We start from the raw sequence: 10,269 nt of genomic DNA, 5'->3' as shown, positions 1-10,269 counted from the left end.
ATGTGCACAGCCCCCTGAGCCCCATCACGCCATGTCCCATCGCTGGAGGCATTTCCACAACCATGGACTTGCAGCAGGGCTTTTTGGGTGTCAGAGGTGGGTTTTTTTTGCAGTCGGAGGGGATCAAGCAGCCGCCGTGGGCAGGGAGCATCGCTCCGGCTTCTCAGGGAAGTCCCAGCGGAGAGGCAATAGCATCCGTCCTGGGAAGAGCATGCCCAGCTGCATGGCTGCTGCAGTCCCCAGCCCTACAGCTGCTACTCTATTTTGGTTTTTTTAAGGAAAAAGTCTGCAGTTTTCACCTGAAAAGTGTTTGGCATCATTTAATACCCCCAGCTGCTGGGACTCTCTCATCTGCGACCATGAACGCTGATGAGAGTACAGTGGAGAGCCGCAGCAGCGGAGCCACGGATCGATGGGGCCACAATTATATATTGATTTTAATTTTTTTCCTAGGCAGCTACTTTAATGTCGCTGGCGTTCCCCTCCCTCCTGGCCCTCGCCACACTCGATCTTTGCAAGACAAATCAGCAGGATGGATCAGAGCAGGAATTTCCCCTGCTCGATAATATCAGTCTTTACATTTTCTTTAAGCTTTGGGGCAGGATAAGCAATTCCCCTGGCTGCACCGAGCCCGCTCCCCTCTCCCAGGCTGGGGACACAAGCCACAGACATTTCCAAAGATCCGATAATTAATGTTGCAAAGCCAAGTTTCCAAGCTGGGGCACACGAGGCGTTACGGCAGCCAGAAGCAGGGGCTCTGCCGATGCCGGGGATGGCAAACGCCGAGAGCGCCAGGGTCCCTGCCCCTCGCGGGGAGGATGCTGCGGCTCCAGCTGATCGAAGCAGATTCATGGCATTACCATATTAGCAGCCCTGCGCTCTCTCCCCCATTTGTTACCCTAATGGGGATTATTGTAGTTATTACGGTCTCGGCCGCCAGTGCTTATTGATTCTGACACCGCAGCGGTTTTAATCAGGGATCCGAAACATGCTATTATTGGTGCCAAAGGGTCATCAACGCGCAAACAGAGCCACGATGAGGACAAAAATAAACTCCTAGCAGAAGGCGATGCTGGGTGGACGGGGAGTTCGCTGGCAGCGGGACAGCCAAGTGTCCCCAAACCAGGGTGCTGGCGGTGACGTCGGGGAGGGCAGTGGAATTGCGAGCGGCTGGGAGCGAGGTTTGCTCGGGAGCAAGTTGCAAACCACGGAGCACCTGAGCGGCTGATTTTCACACCTCACATGCGCGCAGGCGCAGCTGGGCCGCCTCCGAGCCGCCGTTCGCCTCTCTCCCCCCGAAGCCGGTGAGTCACCGAGAGGTTCTTATGCAATTGTGGGAAAAAGCTCTAATTGCAGAGATAATACCACAGGAGTGACACATGCCAGCACCAAGAGCTGTGGTGTTCAATTAGAAATTACCCACATACATATTTGTAAAGCCTGCCTCTGATTCAACCCCTTCCAGCTCGGAGCCGAGCGCCATCGGCCCTTTCCAATGTCCCCCTCTCCTTCAAAAACCAGCAGCCCCCTCCCCGCAGCATGCGCGCACCAGATCCCTTTCATGGAAATCACCTGCTCTCTGCTTAAAGTAGCTCTGGGAGCAAATGCAAAATAAATATATTTAAAACATGAATAAACAGAGATGCAGAAGGCGCTGCAGCAGTACGTCGCTGGCCCTTCCCGCGCTCCCACTGCTGGTGTTCATTAGCAATACAGCATGCACCGGGCAGGCTGCATCAATCCGCTCAGCGATCATTAATTCATAAGCACAATCACCGATTTTTCCACACGTCTTCATGCAAGTTTTATCAGCGGAGCCACGTGAGCGCCCACCAGGTCTGGGCATCGCCACACGCGGTGCCGGCAGCGGCGTGCGGAGCAGCCGGCCGGGGAATGGCAAACCTAGCTTTGCTGCCCCGGGGATCCTCCCAGCCTAATTAGCCTCTCGGCAAAGCCACCTAATGACCTGCTGGAGACCAGCAGGTCCCTCTGCTTCTCCTTCTCTGCCCGCTTACCTAAGAGATGCCCCCCTGCAGCCCTGTCTGTCCATCCAGGGAGTCCCTCTGTCCCCAGCCACCAGCACGTGAGTCTCTTCAGCAGACCCGGGGCAGTCAGGATCCAGGCAGGAGGGTTGCAGAGAAATGGAAAAATTTGCATTTGAGCAGACAAAAGAGCATTTAAGATGCTGAGTGGGACCCTGACCTAAGTCACCCCCATCCCTGCTCCACAGCCTGCACCCATGGAGGACCCCAGCATCCCCAAACCCCCGTGCAGGGCTCCCCATCCCTGTGCTGAGCCACAGCTCAATGTGAGTGATTTCCCGGTCGGGGGGAAACTGAGGCCACAGAGGTGTGCGAGGGATCGATGTCCTCTCCCACGGCTCACTGAGTCCTTGGGAAATGCCCCTTTTACTCTGTGCCTCAGTTTCCCTCACCTGTGGAGATCTCATCCCCTCTTTGCCCGAGCGCTCAGAGCAGGGGGTGAGGGACCAAGGCTGGCAGGTGCAGGTTTGGGTGCATGACCAGCACATTTCAGAGCCCTTTTTGGACAGATTCTCCTTTCACTAACGAGGGGGTAAATCAGAATAATCTGTTGGTGAAGCTGAAGGAAACTCCCAGAAGAGAAAAGGCCACCCCGAGCTGTTCCCCCCCGTGAGCCCCAGGGCTGCTCCGCACCGCTGCCAGCAGAGCAATCGCTTTTCCAAATGCTTCTACCTTCTGCAGTTGAACTCACTGTGCCATCGCTGCCATTACTTCCCCCTCCGCAAACAGAGGCTCTGGGAGGTGATGGGTCCCCGTCCTCACAGGAGGGACTGTCTGGCATCTCCCGGGGAGCCACTTGAGATGCAGAGCCCATCCCTGCTCTCGCCGGGGTCATTTTTTTTTCTCTCCGCTTGGCTGGCCCGTGTAGATCCTTGTCCCCCGCTCCATCCGCAGCGCCTGTCTGCTGCGAGTTCCTGGGGGGAAGGTGAGGGGGTGCAGCCTGGCTGCTTCACCTGGAGCTGATGGTCCATCCTGGTGGGACTGGGGTGGGGATGGAGCTGCCCGCTGCAGCCCTGTGCTGGAGGGAACCATCCCTGGTGCCCCCCATCACCTGGGTGACACTGGGAGCACAGAGATGGCACGGGGCAGCCCTGGCCGCGCTGGGGAGGGGGCAAGCACGGAGACAGCCGGAGAGCACGGAGAGGTGGAGGAGAGAGCGCAGGCAATCCATTTGCAATGTGCATCGATTCCTAATGCGCCCAGTAGCCTGCCTGGCTCTTTGGGGAAGCATTAGGAGACGATGCTTAGAAAAGCTATCCACGGCCCACTGCAGTAAAACCCTCGATTACCTCACCACCACGGCGCGGAGCCCGGGGGGACGGGGAGAGCGGGCACGGGGCTGGGCATCCCCCGCAGCCAGTGTCCCTCCAACTCCCTGCCACCTCTGCCACGTGTCACCCATCCCAGAGATGGACATGGGGGGGGGGAAGTCCTGGCCCTGTGCGTGGGGTCTCCCCATGGGTCCCCGCTACCCAAGAGGGTGCTGCCATCTCCACAAGGGCAAGGACATCCTGGGAAGCGGCCACCCCCCACCCTGGTCTGCCTGCCTCCTCCCTGCCTGGGTGCAAATGTGGTTGCACAAAGCAAGGTCTGACGGCCTCTACCCAGCAGCCACAGAAAAAGGCAGTGAAAGGGCAGTTCTCGGGGTGGGGGGGACAGCAGCGAGCCCCAGAGCCCCAGGCAAGTGCCTCCCCACGGGCAGGGCTGGCCCAGCTCGCAGAGAGCCCGGCGGTGCTGCACAAAGGCTTTGGCTCTTAAGCAGAGAAGCGAGGAAAAGCAAAACCTCTCCATCCAGCTGAAAGCGCCAGGGGAGTGACAGGCAGGTAGAAATAATTACTGAAATTGGAATTTGGGGTAATTATGTTCTGCTTTCCCGCAATTTGCCCTGTGGGGAAACCTTTTCACAACCCCCCGATAAAACAGATTTATCATCGCCTGAACACCAGGTCCTTTCCCTGTAATCTTCAAACTCAAACATATATTTCTCTGATCATAAATTAGCAATACTTGCACTCGCTCTCTCAAAGCTGTTTCTCTCTTCCCCCTCTCCAGGTTTTCCACATCCTACAGAAACGGAAGATCCAGGCTCCGGCTGGTTATTTTAAAAGACGGCGATCAATCAGGCATGCCAAGCTCGGCTCTCCTCCTCCCGCTCGGGGTCCACAGCACACCAACACGCCGGCTGCTGCCGCGCCAAGCTCTTCCTTAGGGGTGCATCACCCCTAAACCAACGTGTGGCCACCAAATTAATGCTTGAAGGAGTTTTGCTTCAGATCAATGAAAAAAAAAAAAAATCTAAAGCCAGGAGTGGGGAAGCCCTGAGCTGGGGAATGAAAACCCAGTGGGGGAGACCCGCGTGCCCAGCAGGACGCTGGTCCTTGTCCCAGCAGCCCTGGAAAAGCCTGGCTGGCAGCATGGAAGAGCCATACTTATTGGCATTTTTCTCCGTTTCATCATTTCTCCCCGGTCAGACGGTTTGGCGTGCTCAGCCGGCGATGGGAGACGGAGCAGGAACAGAGTCACCTTGGAAGTGCTGGAGAAACCCTTCCCTCTGCAGCAACAGGCCAGGGCTGCTCGGGGGGAGGATCCAGGTGCCCCTCGGCTGGGAGCAGCATCGGGGTGGGATCCCCCATTTTGGGGAAACACCAAGGAGCTTTCGCAACCCCCCTCCCCGTCACTCCTGGCTGCAACAGGGACATCAGCTCACATGCCACGGGCATCCTCCAGACCAGCCGCATCTCCCCGGGTGCGGTGCTTCCAGCAGAGACTCCCCCCTCCTCAGCTCCATCACCCCCAGCCTCCCTGCAGCCCCCCCACCCAAAACCAGGCCCCTCTGAGCTCTTCCCTCCACAGGAACTGGGTTAAGCCGGGGGGGCCCCCCCTCCCTGGGGGGACACGTGCCTCCCATCGCAGAGCCTTTCCCAGGCATCAGGGCTCCTGTTGACAAGACCTAACGCAACGTTGCTAATAATAGCTGTATCTTGGTCGCATCTCCCGTCCTGGAGCAGCTGATGGCAAGGAGTCCCGCTTGCTGCGGAGCAGGGTGGAGGAGGAGAGCCGGGAAAACCCTGGGGTGCTGCAGGCACCCCCAGCCCGTAGGAGACCCGCAGCTGGCTGCAGGGAGGCAGCTGATTTTCTACAGATTATTTTTATGCTAAACATTCACAATTTGGGGGGATGTGAAGAGGGAAAGAATGTGTTTTCTTCTTTCTCTTCCTTTTGCTGTGTTTTTCCTCCTCCTTTTTCCAGTGGTGAAGTGGAAAATGGGGAGAGGAAAAGCCCAAGCAGTTTTTTTTTTTTCCCCCCCTCTATTTCCATTGTTGAGTTTCCCTGAAGGGGCCTGGGCAGTTGTCTGCACCCCGGTGATAATTCATGAACAGCGCTTTCATCTCCAGAGCCCTCGCAGCTCCCATCTAATGAATCCCAGCACTGGGATCCTTCAGAAAAAAAGGACAGATCTGAAAACTGAGCAGCGACACAGCCCTCCCCGGGTGGCCGCTATTAATTACTCCATTAGTGTTAGGGATGTACAACCTCTCGGACCCTAAGGCACCGATCGGGATTTCTCCAGATGAGATGCTGTATAAATATAGGCAGAAAAACAAGTTTCTGGTCAGTCCGGGGGAGCCTGGTCCCGGGCCAGCCGCCTGGGTTGGGGACAGGGAGGGGGACACATCCAACCTGGGCAAAGTCCTGCCCCGACGCCGGGCGGCGGGAGCTTGCCGAGGGCTTCGGCGGGGCCGTGCGAGCGCTCCAGCCATGAGCTGCACAAACAGCCGCCCTAAACGATCGCACGCTAAGCACAGATCGGTGCCTTGAGCCAACAGCCAGTTAAGTGCTATAAATAAAGCTGTTATCATCCGTGCCTCGCTCGCTGAGCAAGCTGGGCCACAGCGCTTCCTCCCCAGCAGCGTTTAAGGGTGATTTCTAGCCTGGAGGAGGCCAGGAGCTTGTCAGCATCCACAGTTCAGTGGCCTTTTTCCATCCTGCCATCGATTTTGCACTTGATCAATAAATCCACTGGTTGCCTGCCCTGGGCGCAGGTGGGGGACAGGGCTGGCACAGACCTGTGTTACCTCTGTGGCCTCTTCCCAGCTTGCCTGGGTCCCAGGAGGGCTAAGAGCCTCCATCCTCCTCCTCCTGCTGCTCCGATTCCTGTTTCGGGTCCCTAACCCCAGCCACCTCCACTCTGCGCCTGACCTGCCCCCCCACCCCTGCAGTAAGCTGCCTGAGCTGCCCTGGCTGAGAAACTGGAAAAGGAGGGCTCTGTCCCCGGGTGGTGGCCAAGGGACATGGCCCAGTGTGGCACAGGGAGCTCCTGGTCATGCTGGTGGGAGGAGAGCAGAGAAGAAATCTGGGTGAGGAGGGGGGAGCAGGAAGAGGGATGGGCATGGTGATGGGAGAGGAGCCCCTTTCCCACTGGGGGACGAGGACCTGCGGGAGGAAGCCTGAGCAGAAGAGGATGGAGGTGGCTCACGGACAGGCGCAGCAGCACGCTGAGTCCCTGCAAGGATGCCACACGCTGTCCCAGCTCTTCCTAAATCAACCCAAGGGAAGGAGCGTGCTCATGTCATGCTCCCCAGGAGACAGAGAGGCAGAGGAGGGAGAAGGCTGCTGCTCTCCAGGGCTCAAAGACTTTCCCGACTCTGTTTTGGGGCCAGTTAATGATGGATGGCCGGGCTGGGAGGAGAGCGTGAAGGGGGAGGGCAGGATGGAGGAGGAGGGGGGCCCATATGGAGATGCTTCTCCCAGAGAGCGGCAAGATGCTGAGCTGGCGCGAGATCGGGAGCTCACCGAGACGTTGGCTGTTAGAGCCAAGCAATCAATATGTGAAAACCCAGCCCAGGCGAGGAAGGTGACCTTGAGCAGCAGAGAGACAGAGGGAGGAGAGCTGCATGAATTACACACGGAGACGATCTCTGGGCGAGGGAGGAGGGATGGAGGGGAATGAGAGGGACGGGGAGGACGTGAGCCCTCTGCTTGGCTGCTGCAGAGCCTGCTGTGTGCCCAGGGAGAAGGCAGCCGCAGCCCGAGAGGACGAGGGGAGGGAGGTTAGTGCCCGGAGTCAGCCTGCTCCTGCCTGTCCATCCCTGCACACCCTGTACCGAGGGGGACGCAGCTCCTTGCAGGTACAAAACAGTCTGGGAGCATCCGCTTGTCTCATCCATCCCCTCCGACCGGGACTGCTGCCGGTGCTCTCCCCATCATTTAACTGTCTCCAGGAATGGAGCTGCCACCGTTTCCCGTGACAGACTACTTTGAAGCCCCGCAGCTCCCGCTGTTACTCAGCAAACGCTCCCGAGATCAGAGAGACGCTTTGCCTTTGCACAGTTCCAGCTCACAGCTTCTAACATGGGCCCTGCGCTAATTCCTCTCTCCGGCTGCTCTGCTCCCTTCCCTGCTGCCGCCTGGCCCCGTGTGCCTGCAGCGGGGCTGCTGCTCTGCTGGTCCCATTAGCTGGGTTCAGGCGGTGCCCGTGGCTGAAGCAGAAGCAGCACGTGTATCTCAGCAGAGGTGCGCGGTCCCGTACATGCATATATGCATGGGACAGGCTGTGCAACCTTATAAAGCCTCTGCCACAGAAATGGCTTAAAATGAAGGGAGTCCCCAAGGCCAGGCAGTGACCCTGCCCCTCGGGAGCGGCGCAAGCAGAGGCATCAGCTGGGTAGAGCTGCAGACATCAGGGGATGGAGAGGAGCCAGGACTCCCAGCTGCCCAGCCTCAGCCTAAGGGGCAGTGGGCAGCAAGGGTGACAGAGGGGGTGGCCGGGTCTCAGACGCTCTACCAAGCCAGGCTGAGCTGGAGCAGGACCGTCCTGCTGGCAGGAGGGCTCAGCAGAGCCCCTCTAACGCCTGCTGCCACCTCCAGCCCCAGGGAAGGCTCTGTGCCTCCACTCTGGCTCCAGGGCAGGATCCAGCCAGCTACTCTGGGGTGCTCGGGGAGAGCCTGGGGGCAGCCGATCCCCATGGAGGGGATGAGGCACCTCAGCAGGGTGGGTAAGGACTGTGGGGCCAGCGGCAGAAGAGGGTTGCTGTTCCCTACACAACGCTGCAAAGACAGGCGCTGGTTTCTTTCCCCCCGTTTGGCAGCAGCAAGGACCTGAGAGCACAGTTAATAACTGCACCAGCAAAACGGCAGAGCTGAGCCCCCAGCAACCCCCTCCCACAGACAGCCCCAGCCCGGCCCCCTCCAGGGCTTTGGGGAAGATGAAGACCTGCTGCCCCAGCCTGCTCCTCCTTCCCAGGGGTCCTGAGAGCCACACAAGTACAGCACTGCTGAATCTCAGTTCTCCCCCAGCAAAACCCCCCCATTGCTCTTAGAAAAGTTTGGTTTCTGCAAAGCTAGCAGCCCCATCTCCCCCAGAGACATCCCTCCACCTACCTTGCTCTCCTCCCCCGTGAAGCAAACCCTTCTCTCCCCTCTGCAGCTCCTTTTAATCCTTCCTCTGCCAGCACCGAGCACCTGGGCTATTCCCCAGCTGCGTGGGCATGCCCGTGAGACGATAAAACCACCCCAGAAGGGAGGTAAACAGCAGAGTGAGTTTGCAGTCTGAAGTTAAGGTCAGGCATTTCCAAACACTCTGCCTTGCCATCTAGTGGGATGAACGCGAAGGACTGGGGCTCGCCGTTGGGAAAAGTTGGCCAACTCCAACCCACTGAGCCGAGCCTGGCTCACAGCAATAGTTCATCCCACGGGAGCAGATGAGATCACCAGGGGTAAAGGATGGTGCAAAGGTGTCGGAAGGATGGATGGGGAAGGAGGAGAGATAGGGGGATAGACAGTCAGGGGATGGATAGATAGATAGATACAGCTGTTTCAAGGATGACATGACAACAGTGGTAATAAATCCTGGCGTTTTAGATCTAGCCTGAAAGGCAAGGCGGGAATGACTCTGAATTCCCATTTACGAAGGGCCATGGCTTTTGGATCAACATAATCCATGTCCGAGTTGGGTTTTGCATGGAGAAGAAAGGCAAAGGGAGAGAAGTGGTGCACACACACACACGCTCCGTGCCACCGGCTGCCGGCACCTCCTGCCCGCGCTGTGCCAACGAGGCTGGCTTGCAGGCACGAGTGCCCAGCAGCGTTTGCAGCGTTCCCGTGGATGAGAAGCTGGATCTTCTTGCGAGGTTTTCTCCAGCTGCCTTAGTTTGCCTCCCCGGGCCTGGAGGATGTGGGCTGAGCTCAGTGGTTTCAGTTCAGGATTTTGGATCCTCCAGGGATGTGTCATCCCTCTCCCGGTATGCGTGTTTGTTACATGTGTATAAAAATACAGAGGGTGAATACATTGTATTTAAAATATCTCACCACTGGGCAGCTCTTTTTGGGTGTTGAAAGCTGGGGTGATACAAAATATTTTAACTACCTCCAAGTGATTCTTTGTGCTGGACCCGGGGCCGTTTGGCTCAAAAGCTCTGGTGCTGCTCCAGCCTTTCTCTGCAGCTGAAGCAGACCCAAACCCAGGGACACCCTCGCTCCGGGCAGAGCTCATGCTGGAGACCCCCCTTGGTACCAGGACAGCTCCCAGTCCCAGTGGGGGTCAGGGTCCCTGCAGAGCAGGGGCCACGGGACTGCAGCGAGTCTGGGGAGAGGCGATGGAGGACTCCAGTTGCCCTGTGCTGAGGTTTCCTATTGCATCCTCTTTCGGAGCACACGGAGAGAGCCCAGCTGTGGCCACAGCTCACACCTGGGTGTGCAACTCTGCTCCAGAGCCACACAGACCCACCTGATGGACCTGGGGACAGCTGAGGGGACAGCCTGGTCACGCAGGTCAAACCCGATGTGGCCAAAGTATTGCCTCTCCGGAGCAATGTCGCTCCCGATCCCTGTCCAGGAAACCCTGAAAGCAGACACAGAGGGGTCCTCCCAGGGCCCCGGGAGGAATTGAGGAAGAGGTGGGACACAGAGAAGTCCCCATCTTTGCAAACCAGCACCGCTCACAAAGCGGCTGCTGGGCTGGGGTTGGGCAAGGGCTTTCCGCTGCTCTCACTGTTGAGAACAAGACACTGAACGCATTTTTAAAGTCTTCATTTTATTAGAGCTGCCCATCCCCTGCTCCGTTTGCCCCAGAACTCCCTACACGCAGGCTCAGCTCACACCAAGGTTAAATGCATCTGCCTTAACCCCACATATTCCATGGGGCAGCAGGGTCCGAGGGGGTCTGCAGTGGGGGCATGGTGGGTCCGGGAATGCTCATCCTTGTTTCCCAGCGCTGGGGCCGTGGGGC

The 10,269-nt window shown here is 58.0% G+C and overlaps 1 protein-coding gene across 1 annotated transcript in view; it reads right to left on the bottom strand.

The window, feature by feature from the left end:
* Positions 1–7,722: 7,722 nt before the first annotated feature.
* The window catches only part of OPTC (opticin), a 4,642-nt gene continuing 2,095 nt past the window's right edge, over positions 7,723–10,269 (bottom strand). Inside the window, exons 4-5 of the mRNA XM_075173979.1 lie at positions 9,769–9,882; positions 7,723–7,768 (exon numbers count right to left, since the gene is read on the bottom strand). Of these exons, the coding sequence (XP_075030080.1) occupies positions 7,723–7,768; positions 9,769–9,882 (160 nt within the window). The remainder of the gene's footprint in view (positions 7,769–9,768; positions 9,883–10,269) is intronic.

This window comes from Calonectris borealis, chromosome 26, assembly GCF_964195595.1.
Source record: "Calonectris borealis chromosome 26, bCalBor7.hap1.2, whole genome shotgun sequence".
Classification (NCBI taxonomy): domain Eukaryota; kingdom Metazoa; phylum Chordata; class Aves; order Procellariiformes; family Procellariidae; genus Calonectris; species Calonectris borealis.
The sequence above is the reverse complement of the archived record's forward strand: the minus strand, read 5'-3'. Positions and strand labels throughout refer to the sequence as shown.